Source organism: Pongo pygmaeus, chromosome 19, assembly GCF_028885625.2.
Source record: "Pongo pygmaeus isolate AG05252 chromosome 19, NHGRI_mPonPyg2-v2.0_pri, whole genome shotgun sequence".
NCBI classification, from domain to species: domain Eukaryota; kingdom Metazoa; phylum Chordata; class Mammalia; order Primates; family Hominidae; genus Pongo; species Pongo pygmaeus.
Window position 1 is genome coordinate 18,101,390 of NC_072392.2, and position 19,536 is coordinate 18,120,925.

A 19,536-nucleotide genomic window follows, 5' to 3' on the forward strand; every position below is an offset into this window, starting at 1 on the left:
TGAGTTGCCGCTACCCCTCCCCAGTGCCCAGCCTGGGCCTGGCACACAGTAGGTCTTCAGTAGATCTTTACTGAGGGAACGGATGCAGTTCTACCATTCTCAGGCTCAGAGGGCTTAGCACTGTCTTTGTCAGCAAAGCTCCAATCCTTCAGACTCTGGCCTGGCATCTACTGCCTCCCCCACCCCACCCCTAACCCACACTCAGGCCTGCCCTGCCTCTTGACCGCTGGGGGCTGCATAGCTTCTGGGTGTGAGAATATGGTGGCCCCAGGGCCATGACCAGGAAGGTGAGGTCAGGTAGGAGAGATGGGATGACTCCCCTTCCCTATGTGGACTCCCCTTCCCTATGTGGTCTCCACTCTGAACTGGACCCGGAGGGCTGGAACCAGGAGTTGCCACGGAAACACAGGCAGGCAGGAACTCTCACCCCTCAGGCACACCCCTGGGACGGGTGGCAGAAAAAGCAGCCCTGGGCAAGGCCCCCTTCTGGAACTCAGCCTCCTCATCTTCCTAGTGGGCCAAGGAGCCTTGCCTCTTGGGGAGTACATGAGGTGTGCTTATCAAAGGGTGTTCAGCCTAGGGTCCTGGGGAGACAGGTAGACTCACCTGCTGCATGACATCCCGTTTCTGGTTCATGGCGGCCAGGTAGCGCAGAATCAGCTTGGTGGCCTCAGTTTTGCCAGAGCCGCTCTCTCCACTGACCAAGCAAAGGGGCAGAGTGAGCTCCAACCTTTCACTGCCTCTTCTGGGGCACCCTGACTCCCATCATGAAGCAAGAGGATATGTACGGTGGGCCAACCCAGAGGTACCAGGCAATCTTCCAAGGTCCCACAGCAGTTCTGGCCAGATGCAGGCCTGCTACCTAAGGTCCCCCATTTATCCCCCACATAAAGGCAGCCCACTCACCTGATGATTATGCACTGGTTCTGTTTGGCATCGAGCATTTTGGCGAAGGCGAGATTTGCAATAGCAAAGAGGTGCCTGGGGAGACAGGTCATTAGAGCTGGCCCCTGCCTCTAAGCTCCCAAACCTCCCAGGGATTGGGCAGGGAGCATCCGTATCCAGCCAAACAGCCAATCCTGGTCTGAACCACAGTGGCCTCCAACCTGTAGCTGCGGCCCTGCCTGGGGAGAGACTGTCAGATTGAGTAGGTGGGCTGCCTTTCCCCATTACCTCTGACTCATGGCTGAGGTGCAGCCGGGATTCAGGCTCCCAGAGCAGGGGAAAGAGGGGCCCAAGAGATCCCAGGGCAGCGCCCCAGAGACACTCACGGGGGATTCTCTCCCAGGGCCCGTCCGTTGTACTGCTGCACCTGCTCCGGCCCATAGATTCCAAACATTTGGTATGGGTTCACCGACACCAGAATGCTCCCAATGTATGTCTGCTGGGCAGATGGTGGCCTCAGTGTCATGGCTCCTTGCAGACCTCTATGTCCCTCCCTCCCCCATGCTGGGAGCCTGGCTCCCTGTTTCCATCCGGACAGATATCTGGCTGCCTGGACTCAGGATTCCCATCTAGAGCCCTCTGCCAGCTAGCTGGGCTATGTGCTCTAACAGTGGAATCTCAGGCACTGCACCAGGCTGAGCTGAGAGGAGTCTGGAGTGAGCAAAACCCCACAGCCACGATCCTGGGTGGGCTCCTGCCTACTTCATTTGTTCAAGGTTGGGCCCAAGCTCCAGGAACTTTTGGCTCCTGCTGAGGGCAAACCTCCACTGCCTAGAGTGAGGAGTTGGGGAACTCAGGGGATCCTGATGTGGCCAGAGCCCTTCTGGGTGTCCTTGTCTTCCACAGTGGCACTGAGCCCCTGGCCCTCTGTTCTGTCATTCTCAGGTCAGAGGCTCCCCTCCAACCCCTCTGGCCGTCCCCACTCTGGGGTCCAGGTCTATGGATTCTAGGACTGGAAGTTCTATCTGTCACCCAGGCTAGAGTGCAGTGGCGCGATCTCCGCTCACTGCAAGCTCTGCCTCCTGGGGTTCATGCCATTCTCCTGCCTCAGCCTCCCAAGTAGCTGGGACTACAGGTGTGCACCACCTACACCTGGCTAATTTTTTTTTTTTTTTTTGTATTTTTAGTAGAGACGGGGTTTCACCATGTTAGCCAGGATGGTCTCGATCTCCTGACCTTGTGATCCGCCTGCCTCGGCCTCCCAAAGTGCTGGGATTACAAGCGTGAGCCACTGCGCTCGGCCTCTGGCATCCACCATTCTAAGACTGTGTTTTAAGACTTCAGATTTTAGTTCTAGGCTCTGGCATTCTAGGCAGAGGCCACAGGGGCTCAGGCCCACAAGAGAAATCTGTGCGTCCCACCCGGCCCCAGGAGGCAGCTGCCTTCCTGACCTAGGTCCAGGGCAGGGCCAGCCCCAGGCCTTACATAGATGAGGTTCCGTTCAAATCTCATCTTGAGGTTGGACAGCACAGTGGTTTCCTGGAGGTCTCTAGAAGGGCACAGAGAGAAGCCGTCAGTGCCCCCAGGGCTGGTTCTTGTATGGGTCTCCCTCCCCAACTCAGTGCAGTGCCTTGATCAGATAGGCCTGAATTCAAGTCCTATTTCTGACTCCAACCAGCTAGGAGACCTTGGGCAAATTACTTCCCCGTTCTGTGCCTGTTTCTTCATTTGTCCAATGGGTATGATAATCATTGTACCTACTTCATTGGGGGCTTGGGGGATACTCTTATGTAATCACCGTGATTAGATAATGATGCTGACCAACACAGTCCTCATGTTTTGAGTACCTCCAATGTGCTGGCATCCTCACAACAGCCATCCCACTCCCATTTTGTGGATGAGAAACTGAGGTGCAGAGAAACAAAGCGATTTGTGCAACGTCTGCCAGCTGGTGAGTGGTGGGGCTAGGATTAGAACCAAAGTCCGTCTAACTCACAAAGCACACCACATTTAGTCTTTGTGACACTTCATGACTGAGCCTCTGAAAATGTCCTGGGAGGTGAGAGGCAACTGCAGGAGGAGCCGCTCTGACTGGGGGGGGGGGGACCCCACGGTGACCCCTTGCTGAGCCCGCCGGCCCTGCCCACTCACTCCAGCTGCGTCATGTCCTCCACACCATCCTCCCTGTGCTGCTCACGGAACCGCATGGATGGCAGGTTGCGGATGGAGTGCATCTGTGTGAGAGAGAGGCTGTGTCTGCAGGTCGAAGGGCACCCCCCTCCCCCACTGGCCCCCGGCTTGGTCATACCTGGGGCCTGCTACCATTGTTGGAGAGGGAACCCCAAGGCCAGGTGGGTCCTGCAGGTCTCCTCATTACAGAATGCTGTGGCCCCCAGAACCTGTATGCGGCCCTCACACATGAGACACACACATGCCCTCAGTGCCCAGGCAGGCGCTCCCATGAGCTCCCAAGTGTCCTGCCCTGGGGGGTGAGCAAAGGTATGTGCAGGTACATGGGTGCACGGGTCAGCTCCCTCCCAACCGCAGCTCTTCCAGCACCAGCAGACCCCACATGCTGGCTTGTGTGACAACTCAAAGGACACTTGTGACCTGGTGCATGGGGCCTCTAGGAGGGCAGAGATGGAGACTGTTACTTAGCACCACACCCCCATGCTCATCCCGGGGAAAATGTGTGGACACCTGCATATGGACCCACACTCAATGGCATTTACAGCTCATACAACTCCCAGGCACACAGGTGTTCCTGTAGGCCTGTGGGCACATACGCAGGCCTGTGGGGCCTGGCTGGAGGCACACAGTGTGCAGGCACATGCTGTACCTGTCCACTTGGCACATATATCTGGGCGCACAGCTGGGTCCCTCCCTACCCTAGGGGTCTAGCGAATGGAAATCCTGATGCCACCTTTGGGCTGCAGGGTCTCCTCTGTGAGCACACGTCTGTGCACATGGGCAGAGGGTGGGCAAACAACCCTGACCCCCAGGGATGCCACATCTGCTCAGACCTCATACACTAGCTTTCGTCATTTGGCCGTGGTAAACACTTGCACACATGCTCAGGCATGCAGGCCTGTGCAGGATCCACATGACTGGGAGCACACATGTGTACATCCTCAGCCTTTCCAATCCCAGCTGCACCCTGAGCAGGCAAGGAAAGAGGACACCAGGAGGGAGCCCTGCATGCCTGTCACTGGACTGCTAAGTAGGGCACAGCGAGTATCACCCTTTCGGCCCTGGCCTCTGGCCCACCCATCTGCCCACGTGCTTGCCAGCAGCCACAGACCCTGAATAATTCAGCCACTCACGTATTCCAGGGTGAGGAGGGCCCAGGCATCCTTGCCCCTCACCCCTAGGCGCCCTGCGCCCCGCTCCCGCAACGCTGCAGCCCACACAGCGCGGGGCACCCGCCGCCGGGGCCAGGGCCCCCCCAGCAGCCAGGCTGCCCCAGTTGCCATTGTTGGGACCGGCTGGCTGCCTGCTCCGCCAGGCACGGTCTGCAGAGGCTGAGACGCACCCGCTGCCCCTGCTTGCCCCGCCCACCACCCCGGCATCCCGAGAGAGGCTCCGGTGACCACGCACCTCGGCCAAGGGCCACCCAGCATCAGGCTCGAGTTCCGCCTTGAGTGTGGTAGCCAGGCATGGGCTGGGCACCCCTCCGAAGGGCTGCCTACCCTGCACCCCACATGGGGTTCCAGAAGGACTCCTGGTTCAGTTTTCCCTCTGTGCAATGAGGAGTCTGGAAGTTTGGATCCTGAGCCCCTCACCCTGACCTATTCCAGAATCCTGCAGCCCAGGGGACTTCAAAGGGTAGCAAAAACCCTGAGGAAAGATGAGGCTTTAATTTGGGGGAGGGTCAGTAGGAGGCAGGAGGAACCGCACAGACCTGGATGTGCGGTGGAACAGGATGGATAGGGATGTCCGGCAGTTTCACATCTGGCTTGGCCAAAATCTCTGAGGGGAAGTTAGGGGCCAGACCTGTCATCCAGATTGGATCAGGGCAGGGCTGCCCAGGGCCCAAGCTGAATATGAACAAAGATCCTTCCCCAGAGTGACCTGGAAGCAGTTTCCCACGTCTCTGTCCTGTGCCTGCCTGTGTTGGGCATCCCCTTGTTCAACCCTCCAGAGGTTCTGGGAGGTCCAGGCTGTTCTCCCCAACTTACAGACCCAGAGACTGAGGCCCCAGCAAGCAGCCTCTCTCCAAGGTTGCACAGGGCTCCTCAGGCTGTCTCTCTTGTCTTGTTTCCTAGGCCAGAACCCTCAAACCCTCCCTGTAATCTGTGCCTCCATACCTTGTTCCGCCAGCTTGGGGGGCCAACCTCCTCCCAGGAGCCCCTAAGGGACAGGCAGGCGGCTCCAGGGCCCAGGTGGCAGGACTGGGGATGGGTGTGTACTCGTGGCCAGGGTCCACAGGCATCTGCTCGAAGCCAGAGGCAGGACCAGCGAAGACTACAGGCTCTCCGCTTGGGGTCCTGGGTTGGCTGGACTTGAGGCTTCAGGGTTGCAGGCCCAACTCGCTGGAAAGAGCTCAGCTTCTGCACACGAGGCATGACCACAGCAAAACGCCCAGGGGCTGCCTGGCGCCGCTCACCCCTCTTGGGCAGGGGCTCTGGGGCCCTGATGGGTGCCAAGGGGGCTGCGGCTTGGGGCAGTGTCCCCCAGCGGTGCCATGGTGGCCATGTGGCCCTGGTCTGGTCACACGCAGCCAGTGGGTATGAGAGGCTGGGCCTTAATGTCTTTTGCTCTGGGAGGACATCTTTGGGGAGAGTGACATCCTTGGGAGGTGTCGGGGTTGGAGGCTTGGTCTCTGCTGGCAGCTGGGGGTCCCCCAGGGTGGCCTCTTCTTCAGGCTTCTCAGGGGTTGGGCCAGCTGATTTGGTGAGCTGTCCAGGCCCGGGCTCATGGTGTCTGCCCAGGAAGACCCTGGTCATATCAGCAGCTGGATCCTCAGGCTGGAGAGTGGGGGATGGCACAGGGCCCAGGAGCTGGAGAAAGGGGTTTTCCCGCACAGGGGGTGGCCTGGAAAAGCCTCGGCGGCTGCCTGCACCTCCTGGCCAGGGGGAGGGTGGGCGTTGGGTGGGAGGCATGTCCACGTCCCAGGTGGGGGCCAGTGGGGGCACGGTCCAGGGCGTCTCTGAGTCCTCGGGTTCTCGCGGGCTCTCCCGGTGTTCCAGGGGCGCCCGCCAGGCCCCGGACCTGGGCGGTCGGTGGAAGGGCGGGCGCACTCGCGGCTTCACAGCCCGAGTGGGCGGCTCGCTGAGGCGCCGCCACGTGTGCGGGAGGCGCGAGGGCAGGTTCAGGGAGCGGCGCCGCGGGCTGTGGCCCAGCCCCGGGGGCGGCGAGGGCGGCCTGGGTGAGCCCGGCAGCGGCGAGCCAGGTGGGCCCAGGCGCCCAGCGGCTCGGCGTGGGGCTGGGGACTCCTGCAGCGAGCGAGCTGGGGGCGGGAAGGGCGGCTGGAAGGGGCCCGTGTGCAAGGGCAGCTGAGGCGACGGGGGCGCCAAGGGTGAGCAGTAGCCGAGGCCTGGCGGGCTCCTCAGCGAGGGCTGGGGCGAGGCCAGCGGTGACCAGGCTCGCCTCCGCGACGCCCGTGGGGAGGCCCCGGGGAAGCCAAAGGCCGCCCCTCTCCGGCGGGAGCCCCTGAACGAGGGTCGGGGCCCGGGGAAGGCTAGTAGGTCGGGGGGCACCTCCGGGCTCACGGCAGGGGGCTCCACGAAGGCCCACCAGCTGGCCTGCGGCGCCGGGGGCACGTGCGCTGGGGCGGCCCAGGGCGGCGGGTGGCGGCGGAGGGAGCCATAGGGCGAGGCCGGCCGGGGCAGGCCCGAGAGCGCCGGGGAGAGCGGCGGCGCGGGCGGGGGCCCGGGGCTGGGGGGCCGCGGGGGCACGGGCGGAGACAGGAGCGCGCTCCAGTGGGAGAGGGTCCTGGGCGCGGGCTGTGGCGCGGGCGGGCGGCGCGCGTCGTTGCTGCTGCGAGCGCGCGGCTGGGCCCTCCTCAGCACGATGGGCGTGCCGGGCTTCTCTGGGTCCATGCCAGCCAGCTTGTAGCCGAAGCGTTTGTAGGCCGCCTCCCTGACCGCAGGGCCGCCCGCCCGGGCCTTCTGGCTGCCCCTGAGCCGCGCGATGGGCTTCTTCTCCGACAGCGTCTTCTTGAGGAACCGCGCCAGCGAGGTGGCAGGGCGAGGCGCGGGGCGGCCAAACTCCGGGCCGAAGCCCAGGCCCCGGTGGGCGCCGAAGGCCGACAGCGCGCGCTGGAGGTTGCGCTGGCGCGGCGTGAGAAAGCCCCAGAAAGGGTGGCCGTAGGGCACAGCGGACACCGGGGGCAGCTCCTCCTCGTCCTCTTCTTCGTCCGCATCCCCCAAGGGTAGAGGAATGTCCAGAGAGGGTGGCAGGGGCACCTCCAGCTTCTCCTTCCCAAACAGCTTCACCTGGGGTCGCGGGAAGAGGCGGAACTTGCGGATGAGGGACAGCTTGGACCTGGCGGGCTTATCCATGCCTTGCTGCTCGAAGAAGGCGGCGCTGGGCAGGCGAAAGGAGGTCCCCTGACGCTCCCCGCCCGCGTCCTCCGGCTCCTCCAGCTCGGCGATGTCATCCATGGCGTGGGCATACGGGTTGTGGGGCGACGGGATGGGCGGTGGTACCCAGGGGTACACAAAGGCCGAGGCCGACTCCTCCGGGTAAAAATAGGGCACCTCGGGGGGGTAGATGGCCTCGTCCCCACCGCCATATACGCCTTCGGCATAGGGGACGGTGTAGGGGACCCCGTAGGGATCAAAGTAGGGTACATCGTAGGGACTGTGGTACGGGAGGTCATAGGGTGGGTATGGCGCGTCGTACGGCGCATAGGGATCCAGGTAGTAGCCATATGGGTGCGCCTCGCCCTCGTACCCATCGTGGTAGCTGTAAGGAGACGAGTACCCCGATGGGGGCGCATATGGGGGTTCGTAATCGTCATAGCCGTAGCCGTAGCCGTAGGTGTACCCCGGATCAAAGGGGCCACCGTAATAGTCGGGGTGGTAGTAGTCGTAGGGGTCCTCGGGCGGGTACCCGTAGTAGTGGTCGCCGTAGGGTGGCCAGGCCGGGCTGTAGGGGCCGAGGCCCGGCAGGTAGGGTTCCTGCTCCTCGTAGCGGTGGAGTGACTGCCGATCGTAGTAGTCGTCGCCGTCGCGGTGATAGTCATAATACTCGCCCAGGTCCTGGAAGCCCTCAAGCCCGTACAGCGACTTGCGGGAGCCCGAGTGATGGAAGGGGGCCTCGTCCTCGAAGGGCAGGAAGCCCAGGGGCTCGCCTGACGCGTAGATGCTGCGGCTGCGGGGGAACCTTCGGAGCCGGCCCCCGGGCCGCAGGATCTCGGCACCCGACGGGAAGGGGAGTTTGCGGGAACCCATGCGGGAGCTCGAGCGCTGCAGCCAGGCGTCTACTGTGGCCTGTTCGCTGCCCGACTCCTCGGCCTTCTTGAGGAGGAACTTTTTTGTGAGCCAGTTGATGGCCGTGGACGCCTTGCTGAGTGACCGGGCGCGCGGCTGCAGGCGGCCGTAGCCACGGCGGCCTGGGAAGCGGATCACCATGAAGGACGGCTTCTTGCCCTTCATCGCCCGCTTCTTCTTGCCCATGCGCATCTGCGTCATGAGCTTCGACGTGGACTTGAGCACGGTGCGGGCCTTCTTCTTGCGCTTGGTCTTCTGGGGGCCGGTGTGGAGGCCCCAGAAGAAGGCTGAAGCGCTGCGGAACTGGCCCTTCTTGGAGATCTTGGGTGTACGATCGCGGAAGCCCATGAACAGCCGCGACGTCCCCTTCAGGCTCCGTTTGGGCTTCTCCGGCTCCGGTGCCTTCTTCCCCTTCTTCCCTTTCTTGGCTTTCTTCTCCTCATCTTCCTCCTTCGCCATGGTGGCTGCCTGCTCTCTACCGGGCCTGGGGCCGGTGTCACGGGCTCAGGGACTTGGAGACACAGGGACCTGCTCGGTCTCCTGCCCGCGGCTGGACACGCAGCCTCCTTGGGCTAGGAGCAGACCGGACTGGCCCCGGGTGGCGTGGGGAGGGCCGAGCCAGGATTCCGGGAGGGCGGATCCATAATTCATCTCCTCTAGAGCGCCTTGGGTTTCACCCTAGAGCAGTAGTGGAAAGTGCGTGGGTGTTGTTTACCGGGATGGGGAAGCCTGCCTATGAGGCCTGTGCTGGGGGAGACATTCTGGCCTCGGAGTCGTCATGGCAACATCAGTGCTCATCCTGGTTAGGCCCTCCCTGGGCCACAGCTGGCTCAACCCCATGAAGGGAGCCCTTGGGTCACTTTGGCTTCACAGAGGAAGACATTGAGCCACAGAGATGGGATGCCACCTGCCCTAAATCACTAGCACACCTGCACTGGGCCAGAAGTGGGGCCCAGGGTGGGATGGTCAAAGCCCACCAAGTCATCTTGGAGGAGAACTTTGAACTCTCTAGGTCCTAGGCAAGGGAGGAGGGGAACGGGCAGAGCAGGTGCTGGGCTGCGGTCAGTGTAATGGGAGCTGGCTGGCTCTCAGGAGCTGAATAATACATGGGGTGGGGAGCCAGGCTGCCGGCTCAGAAGGCAGGGCAAGGAGGGGTGTTTCAGTGGAACTCCACTTGTGTGTGTGTGTGTGTGTGTTGTGGGGGCAGGCAGGAGTAGAGAGGCAGAAATGGAGGGTGGGTCAGGCCTGGCTCTGACCCTAGGCTCTGTCACTGACTGGCTGTGTGAGTCCAGGAAAGTCCTTGTCCTCTCTGGGCCTCAGTTTCCTCTGAAGAATGGGAGTGATAAGCTACGCCCCGTCTCCTTCAGCAAAAGGAAGCAAGATCTGATGGAGCTGCTGGGTAACTGGAGATGCCTCCTACTGGCTCCTTTCTGGGGTCCCTGCCTAGCCCTGTCCTCTCCTCTTACTTTCTGCCCTGCCTCAGTAGGCTGTGGCCATGTGGTTCCTGCCTTCTCTGGGCATAGCTGATTGCTTCATATGGCCTGACCTAAGGCTGCATGTCCAAAGTCTGGTTGGTGGCCAGTCTCACTCACTTTTGAGAATGTGCACTAAAAGAGGTAGGGGGTGGGAAAAACTGGGCAGGCCAGCGGGGGTGGGGAGTGGCAGCTCTGAGACCTGAAGCCTCAGAACCAGCTCTCCTCCTCCTCTTCCTCCTCAAGATGGACTTCAGTTAACATCAAGCTCCCTACTCACTGAACTCCGGTTCAGTCTTTTGGTCCCAGAGCTAATTCTTTGGTTGTTTAAGGTTTAGCATAGGAGACCCCAGAGCAGCAAGGTTCTGGCCCTGGTTCTGCCACTTGCCAGCTCCACACCCTCAGATCAGTGGCTTCAGAGCCTCAACGTGTTCAGCTGTGAAACAGGCACAGGGTGAGGCCTTCCCAGGCAAGTGGCAGGAGCAGAGAGGGGACCATGCAGCAGGTGAGGTCTCCCCCTCTCTGTCTGCCTCTTCCCCCTGCTCACTTTCTCTGGCTCTTCACTTTCCTCTTCTTCCTGCTCCTCCTCCCCAAGATTCACCTGGAGCCAGTCAGTGCCCAGTCACTCAGAGGAGTTGCACCAGGGGCTGTTGGTGCCTGGTGCAGGTAGTCTCACAGGGATGGGGAGTGGGGCTTGATGGAAACCAGAGAAATTGGATGGAGGGCTTTTGGAGTGAGTTAGGGGATACGTGCAGGAAGTGGGCCTCCTGCAGAGCAGGAGTTTGAGGGGCTGCCCACTCTCCCTTCTGTTTTTGGGCAGTGGCTCTTGCCCGCTTGAGGAAAAATGAAGGACAGGGGCAATGTTCTTTCTTTTTTTTTTTTTTTGAGACAGAGGAGTCTCGCTCTGTTGCCCAGGTTGGAGGGCAGTGGTGCAATCTTGGCTCACTGCAACCTCTGCCTCCCGGGTTCAAGTAATTCTTGTGCCTCAGTCTCCCAAATATCTTGGATTACAGGCATGTGCCACCACGTCTGGCCAATTTTGTATTTTTAGTAGAGACGGTTTTTACCATGTTGGCCGGGATGGTCTCAAACTCCTGATCCACCAACCTTGGCCTCCCAAAGTGCTGAGATTACAGATGTGAGCCACGGCGTCCAGCTGAGACATTCTTTCTGAGCCTGGAGATATCAACACCTGCCCCAGCTCCTCTTAGAGCCAGTTTCCAGAGTGAGGCCCCAGTCAGGTATGTTGCACAGTAGTCTCATGGTACTCTCACAGCAGGTCTGTGAGATATGAGCTATTAGTATATCCATTCTCCAGATGAGGAAACTCAGACTCAAAAGGTGAAGGGACTTGCTTGAGGCCACCTGGCTTGGAAAGGTAGAACCCAGGCCTGGCTGGGTCCAGAGCTATCTCCCTTACTAGGTCCTTCTGCCCACTGAGCTCCTGGGTCATCACTGGGTTTAGAGCAGCTTAGGACACTGGGCAGAGCCAGGAGCATAGTTGTGCTCACCCCAGAACCTGCTCCTGCCTGGAGGGGGAGGGCCCTGACCAAGCCACTGGGCAAACCAGAGCCCAGCTGGGCCTCCAACAGGCACCAAGGCCTCTCCAGTGCTTGCCCACCACTATCCCAACCTGGATTCCTCAGTCAGCCTGGCCCCTTTTCCTAAGGGTCCTGTAGCCAGCATTTACTCACTCACCCATTCATTCAAAAGCCTCTGTGGGAAGTGTGCTGCATGCTAGGCACCGTCTAAGTGCTGGGACACAGCTGTGAACAAAACAGAGAAAAACCCTGCCCTCATGCAGTTACCATATGTGGGTGGAGAGAAAGCCAATAAACATGGAAAATCAGTAACAGATAATGGGGCATAAGTGCTGTGGAAGGGACAGCAAGAAGTGGGGGTGTGACCTTAAACAGGAAGTCACGGAAGGCCTAGTGGCTATGGGGCCATGGAGAGAGCCTGTGGGCAGTGCACAGTCCCAAGCAGGTGGAGGAGCAGCCAGGCCAGGTGGCTGGAGGGCAGTGGGGGTGCACTGGGTGGTGAGGTCAGAGTTCAGGGGCACACATGCAGGGCCTGTGGGCCACAATGAGGGCTTGGCTTTGACTGCCAGTGAGGCAGTAGCCGTGGGAGGAGGGTTTTGGCAGAGAAGGGATGGAATTCGACCCCAGTCTTTTTTTTTTTTTTTTTTTTTTTTGAGACAGAGTCTCGCTGTGTTGCTCAGGCTGGAGTGCAATGGTGCGATCTTGGCTCACGGCAACCTCTGCCTCCCAGGTTTAAGCAATTCTCCTGCCTCAGCTTCCCAAGAAACTGGGATTACAGGCGCACACCACCACGCCCAGCTAATTTTGTATTTTTAGTAGAGACAGGGTTTCACCATGTTGGCCAGGCTGGTTTCAAACTCCTGACCTCAGGTAATCTGCCTGCCTCGACCTCCCAAAGTGTTGGGATTACATCCGTGAGCCACCAAGCCTAGCCTCGACCTCAGTCTTAATAGCAGCCTCTACTGCTATGGGAGAAGTGGCTGCAGGAGTGAGGGTGAAGGCAGGGAGGCCAGCATGGCAGCTTCCATGGAGGTCCTCCTGCACTAGGCTGCCAGAGGTTAAAGTGTGGAGAAGTGGTAGGATGCTGGGGACATGTGGCAGGTAGGACTGACAGGATTTGATGATGGGGATGGGGCAGGGTGCAGGAATGGCTCCCAAGTTTCCTTACTGAACATCAGGGAGAATGGAGAGGCCGTCAGGTCATTGGCCAGGATGAGGAAGGCTGCAGGCAGAGCAAATTGAGGAGGTAGGGTCCAGGATCCAGCTTTGGGCACTAGGCATTGCTGGGGGGCCATCACAGCCATCAGGGCTGGTGACATCAGTTAGGGAGTCATTGGCATCTAGATGGCGTTGAAGCCACAGCTCTGGAGGATGACACCAGGGAATGAGTATAGAGGGAAGAAAGGCCACGGAATGAGCCGCAGGGCTGCAGTGCTTAGGAACCAAGGAAGCAGTGAGTGAGCACCACAAAGCCAGCCAGAGGAGGAGGTGGAGGCCCAGGAGGGAGTGGGGTCCTGGGGGCTGCGCAGGAGGGCGGGACTGCTATGACAGATGGGACTGCTATGACAGATGGGCATGTCAGTCGAGAATGGAGAGCTAATGGATGCAGCTTCTTAGAGCTCCAGGGGTGACTGTGACAAGAATGGTCCCAGTACAGTGGCAGGGGCAAAGGAAGTTACACCTGATGGAAGAGGTTTCAAGAAAGACAGAACCAGGGCCAGGTGGAGTGGCTCATGCCTGTAATCCCAGCACTTTGGGAGGCCAAGGCGGGTGGATCATATGAGGTCAAGAGTTTGAGACCAGCCTGACCAACATGGTGAAACCTCATTTCTACTAAAAATACAAAAATTAGCTGGGTGTGGTGGCGCATGCCTGTAATCCTAGCTACTTAGGAGGCTGAGGCAGGAGAATCACTTGAACCTGGGAGGCGGAGGTTGCAGTGAGCCAAGATGAAGCCATTGCACTCCAGCCTGGGCGACAAGAGCAAAAACTCCGTCTCAAAAAAAAAAAAAAAAAAAAGACAGGAATGTGGTGGTCCCAGGGTGGGCCCACTTGTGAGCATACTAAAACCACAGCATTGCACATTTTGATGGGTGAATTGTATGGAGTGCGGATTATATATTGATTGTTTTAAAAAAGAAAAAGGACAAGAGGGAGGGAGGGAAGGAAGGACACAAGTAATCCACCCCTGGGGATCTCTCTTACACGTCCTTATGGGTAAGGACACACAAACAGAGCTGCTCGTTGCTGCAGTACACCACAATGCATTCCAGGATGGAACACAGCACAGCTATAACAAGGAATGTGGACGATCTCTGTGTCCTGATAGGGAGCGATCTCAAGGACCTGCTAGTGCAGGAAGCAGGCTGCAGAACAGCCTGTTGACTACAGTGTTTACTGAGGCATTTCTGTAGGAAGTGTGTGTGTGTGTGTGTGTGTGTGTGTGTGTGTCAGGGGAGGTGGTAAGAATATAAGTTTGTATTCTTATGTTTGCTTTTTTTTTTTTTTTTTTTTTTTGAGACAGTCTCACTCTGTCAACTGGGCTGGAGAGCAGTGGTGCAATCTCAGCTCACTGCAACCTCCACCTCCTAGGCCTCAGCTTCCTGAGTAGCTGGAATTACAGGCATGCACCACCATGCCTGACTAATTTTTGTATTTTTAGTAGAGACAGGGTTTTGCCATGTTGGCTGGGCTGGTCTTGAACTCCTGGCCTCAAGTGATCTGCCCACCTCATCCTCCCAAAGTGCTGGGATTATAGGTGTGAACCACCATGCTCAGCTTTTATTTGCTTTTTTATTTCTGTGTTAGAAATACTGCAGCCAGGAGCAGTGGCTCATGCCTGGGCACTTTGAGAGGCTGAGATGGGAGGAGCCCAGAAGTTAGAAACTAGTCTAGGCAATATAACGAGACCCTGTCCCTAGATAACAAACTGAAAAATTACAGGTGGCAAGCACCTGTAGGCCCAGCTACTCAGGAGGCTGAAGTGGGAGGATCGCTTGAGCCAGGATTTTGAGGCTGCAGTGAGCCGTGATCATGCCACTGCACTCCATCCTCTGACACAGAGCAAGACTCTGTGTCAAAACAAACAAAAGAAATACAGCGCCAGGTTTGGTGGCTCACACCTGTAATCCTAGCACTTTGGGAGGCCGAGGCGGGCTGACTGCCTGAGCTCAGGAGTTCGAGACCAGCCTGGGCAACACGGTGAAACCCCATCTCTACTAAAATGCAAAAAAATTAGCTGGGCATAGCAGTGTGCACCTGTAGTCCTAGCTACTTGGGAGGCTGAGGCAGGAGAATTTCTTGAACCCGTGAGGCGGAGGTTGCAGTGAGCTGAGATCATGCCACTGCACTCCGGTCCAGGCGACAGAGTGAGACTCCATTTCAAAAAAAAAAAAAAAAAAAAAGAAATACAGCAAAAGATACACAAGAAATTAATGAGAATAGTTATCTCACTGTAAATCTTTCTATATTAGTTTGATTTTTGATCCATATGAATGCATTTCTGTAAAAAAGTGTAAATGTGGGCCAGGCACGCTGGCTCACATCTGTAGTCTCAGCACTTCGGGAGGCTGAGGCAGGTGGATCACTCGAAGCTAGGAGTTCAAGACCAGCCCAGACAATATGGCAAAACCCTGTCTCTACTAAAAATACAAAAATCAGCCCAACATGGTGGTGCACACCTGTAATCCCAGCTACAGGTGTGCACAGTGTGGTGGCTGAGGCAGAAGAATCACTTGAACTCAGGATGTGGAGGTTGCAGTGAGCCGAGATCGCACCACCGCAATCCAGCCTGGGTGATGGTGGGAGACTCTGTCCCCCGCCCCCACCCCCCAAAAAAGTGTAAATGGGAAAATGGAAATAAAAAGGGATTGGAGACTGAGTGGAAACACCACTTTAGAGGGGCTCTCAGGAAGAATGTCAGGGACCTGAGATGTCACAGGTCCAACCCCACCCCCATCCCAGCGCCATGTAACATTTGTTACATTTGTTGAAAGTGAGGCAGAGAGAGGTCAGAGACTTGCTGGGGAGAAGCAGGGCAGGGCTGGCCCTTCAGGCCCAAGAGCACCTCCCAGAGCCATACCTTCTGTCTGCCCCAAGTAGGGGAGCCTTGTCTGTCTGTCTGTCCAGAAGAAAGGCTGAAAGGCCACCATTCTCTAGTGGGCTTGCCCAAGTCCTGCCTCAAACCCCCAGGCAGGCATCTTTCCACTGCAAAGCCCCATTGTCCAGATGAAGAACCTGCCTTTCAGAGAGGCAAGCCCAGCTCTAGCCCAGGGGACGTGGAGCCCAGTAGCTCAGAGCTCTGGGTCAGATCTCATTCCTCTCCTCGATCTGACCCATAGCAAGTCATGCAGCCTCAGCTTTGGAGTCTCCTCATCTGTGAGCGTAGATGCCTCCCCTACCAGGGCTGACCTGGGCATTACATGAGATAGCGGAGAGCCGGGCACAGTGGCTGGCCTGGGCAAGCAGCTGTTGTTATGACTGCCAACATTGTTGCTACAGGCTGCTGCCTGTCTGCTCTGAGTGAGGAAGTCTGGGTGACTGCTGGCAGCAAGTCCTGCCCACCTGACCCCTCCTGGTCTCTGGGTCCCAGGCTTGACCTCAGGCTACCCCTTCTCTGGTAGGTTCCAGGTCCTGCCTTCCTCTCAGGGTCTCCATCCTCTGTGCAGGCACAGATCGGGTGTCAGGGAGCAAGTCTCTCATTCATTCATTCCTTAAATATTACTTGTGCATTAGTCGTGCATCTGTTATGTGCCAAGCACTGTGCAGGGCACTTGGGGTTTGCAGAGTTGAGTGGAACCAGGCATGATCTCTGCTCTCATGGAGCTCCCTGTGTTGTAGGGAACACAGACTTTGTTTTTTTTTTTTTTTTCTTTTGAGACAGGGTCTGGTTCCATCACTCAGGCTGGAGTGCAGTAACATAATCACAGCTCACTGCAGCCTCAAGCTCCCAGGCTCAAGCAATCCTCCCACCTCAGCTGCCCAAGCAGCTGAGACTACAGGTGTGTGCTACCACACCTGGCTAATGTTCTTTTGTTTTTTTGTAGAGACAGGGTCCCACTATGTTGCCCAGGATGGTCTTGAACTCCCTGCCCCCAGGCAATATTCCTGCCTCAGCCTCCCAAAGTGTTGGGATTACAGGTATGAGCCACCGTGCCCATCCTGGATGCAGACTTTAAGCAAAGAGTCACAGCAACAAGAAGAGCTGTGAAGGTCAGGGCATGACCCCCAGATGCCCAAACACTGCACTGGAGGTCCAGGAAGATTCTCCTGACAAGGCAACCCTGAGCCAAGATCTGAAGGATAAGAGGGAGCTTATAACATGGAAGAAGGAACAGTATTCCTGGCAGGTGGAACAGCATGTGCAAAGGCCTGGTGATAAGAGGGGCTTCAAGGACAGTCCTATGGCTGGAGCAGAGTGATTGAGGGCATGTGAAATGAGAGGTGGCCAGGGTGGCAGGCAGAGACTAGCCCAATGGCCGTGGAAGGGATGGGACTTTGGTCACTGTTCCGCATTTGCAGATGTTTACTATGTGCCAGGCTTGGTACTAAATGCTTTTCTGGAATATCTCACTAGATTCTCAGATAGATGAAGGGCTTGATCTTAGATAGGTTAGATCCCTCAGCCGACAGCCCACAGTGAGGAAGCCATGGGGACTGTGTCCCTGACTGCAAGACCTGTGCTCAGAACGGCCAGGCCACACAGAGCTCAACTCTCACTACAACCTCCTGAAGTCGGTGTGATTACTCTTCCCACTTTACAGATGAGGACATGGGCCCAGAGAGGTTATGTGAGTGACACAGCTTGAAGGTGGAGTTGAGCCTGGGCAGTCTGGCTTCAGAGTGTCCACATTCTCAACCACTGCCTCACACGGCTTCTTAGAAAATATTATAAAAAGAAGCTCGGGCTGCTATGTGGAAAAGAATGGAGAGGGGACAATGACACAGCTGGGAGCATGCTGTGATGGAGTACAGTGGACACATTCAGGATGAGGTGAAACAGGCTGGCCCTGGTGAGAGGCTAGATGGGGCTGGGATGAGGGTGGAGCCAAGTAGACCTGGGGTTGGCTTGGTGCAGCTGGCAGGTGCGGGGAGTGTCTCTGAGGTGAGGCCAGGGGGTATGGGAACGCCATGTTTGGTCTGGGACACGGTGGGCTTGGGATGGCTACAGGACAGTGCAGTGGAGAGTCAAAAAGGCTGCTCGGACCCATGTCTGGCGAGATGGAAGCTGGAGGTCAGGTGAGCTGTCTAGGAGAGGGACAGAGTGGGAAGGAGAGGGTCTCGACTCGGCTTTCTTGCCAAAGGAGGGTTCCGAAATGAGAAACTGTGGAATCTAAGCTGCAGAGGAAGAAAGATGGAGAATGAGTGAATGCACAGGTGTGGGACAGACAGATGAATATTCATGTCTTTGGCTCCTATGTACCTGAGTCTTCTAAAGCTGCAGGCCATATTACCCCCGGGAGGCTGCAGGGATGCCAGCCGGGAGATGAATGCAACTCTGCTGCCTGGGCATGGGCCTGAGTGAGGGTGCAGACCCCTGCCTGTGATCATCAGGGAGGGTGAGTGATGAGAACAAGGTGGCTGACAGGGTGAGGCCCAAGCCTGGAGCTTACCCAGGTGTGGGGGTGGGAGGGTCAGAGACCTTTGGGGGGTCTTAGGGAGTTTTCGCAGCCCTAAGGGCACCGAAAGCTGCCACTTCACACTGACCTGGGCATACGCAGCTGCAGGATCCCTCGCTCGCTCTCTCACAAGCAAATGTAGACTGTACAACCATCCTGACCACAGATCCAGAAAGCCCAGGACATAACAGAATCGTAGTGCCTGCCCTGATCCACGCGCACACAGACCTAACCCAGGAACAAGCCCACCCACGGTGAGGAACATGCGGCCCAGTAGCTGGAGCCTCTCACCTGAGCCCTTACTGCCTGAGGACCCCCAGCCTCTGGCCTCATTTCCCACCCTTTGCCAGCCAGCCTTGGGGACAGAACAGGCCTGGATCTAATCCAAGGTCTGGACTCACCCTGATACCCTGTGAACTCAAGGCCTTCCCTACCTCACCGTGGGCCCAGAGCCCCTTCCTGTAAAGTGGAAGTGGGAATGGCCACCAGCCAGGCAGAAACCCTCACTTAGGGCCTCATGGCCAGGCATCAGGACAGTCAGGAGAGGGGCTGAGGTAAGCCACGGAGGCCCTGCCTGTCTTGGTATCCCACCATCGCCAGGAGGGGACTGCATGGGCATCACACCCCTCACAGATGAACAAAGTGAGGCAGAGAAGGGCCTCAAGATGAGTTAGGGGCGAGACGCCAGCTCTGCTGCTGCCCCTTCCCTTATCGCCCCTGCAGCCTGGGATGCGAGGGTGGCCAGTGACAGACCCCAAGGACTCTAGGCTAAGGTCTCCTTACCTGGGTCCCGTGGCCTGCTCCCCGCCTGCATGCCGCCTCATGGGGGTCCTCTGGCTGGCCCAGGAGCACGGTTGGCCCAGCAGAGCAGCTCAGTGTTATGGGGAAGGGAGGCCCAGCCCACCACGCCGACCGCCTGGGGCCCCATGTATATTTAATGATGTCTATTATTCCTGTTTTGTCTCTGGAAAGGAGTGAGCAGCTGACAGGGGAGCCACGAACAGCCTGGAGAGCTGAGCATGGGCCTGCTGCACACTCCAGCGGGGCCTGAGGCCCCCGGGAACTCTACCCCTCCTGGCAGCCTCACAGAACCTGCTGCATCCATCTCAAAATGCATACCTCCTCCAGGAAGCCTTCCCCGCTGCTCAGAGGTCTTAAATCCAGGGTCTGCACTCACAAACTGTGCAGCCTACACCAGCTTCCGGGGGACAGCAGAATACTGTGGGGGGCCTGGCACAGTCCCTGGCACAGGTAGGCACTCATCGAGCCCCTGCCAGCCCCTCTACTCCTGACTTCTGAGGCAACAGGAAATGACCTGCCACCTTGTTCTCACAAAGCCCCCCTGCCAGCCCAGATGGTCACAAGGGCCTCCTGGGATGCTGCCCACCTTGGCAGCCAGGCCCCTTTGGAGGGGCCAGTCTGGGCCTGACACCCCTGACCACCAACTCCCTGGGCAGAGCCTGCCTGTGCCTGGGTGAGGAACCCTGCATTCTCCTTGCCACACAAGACCTGGGTCTGCCTTGGGGCCCAGGCTCCACCCTCTCCAACCCCCAGGCCCAATGCCTGACCTGTGCCCACCTGACTC

The 19,536-nt window shown here is 58.1% G+C and overlaps 1 protein-coding gene across 2 annotated transcripts in view; it reads right to left on the bottom strand.

Annotated features, from left to right (window-relative positions):
• MYO15A (myosin XVA) overlaps positions 1 to 18,803 on the bottom strand; it is a 70,278-nt gene extending 51,475 nt beyond the window's left edge. Inside the window, exons 1-7 of one of the 2 annotated variants that reach the window (XM_054459178.2) lie at positions 18,735 to 18,803; positions 5,193 to 8,999; positions 3,037 to 3,119; positions 2,371 to 2,434; positions 1,272 to 1,381; positions 907 to 981; positions 607 to 697 (exon numbers count right to left, since the gene is read on the bottom strand). In XM_054459178.2, coding sequence (XP_054315153.1) covers positions 607 to 697; positions 907 to 981; positions 1,272 to 1,381; positions 2,371 to 2,434; positions 3,037 to 3,119; positions 5,193 to 8,780 — 4,011 coding nt within the window. In that variant the 5' untranslated portion in view covers positions 8,781 to 8,999; positions 18,735 to 18,803. Of the gene's footprint in view, positions 1 to 602; positions 698 to 906; positions 982 to 1,271; positions 1,382 to 2,370; positions 2,435 to 3,036; positions 3,120 to 5,192; positions 9,000 to 18,734 lie in introns of those variants that run through there. The other variant, XM_054459179.2, reaches the window with a different exon arrangement.
• Positions 18,804 to 19,536: the final 733 nt, after the last annotated feature.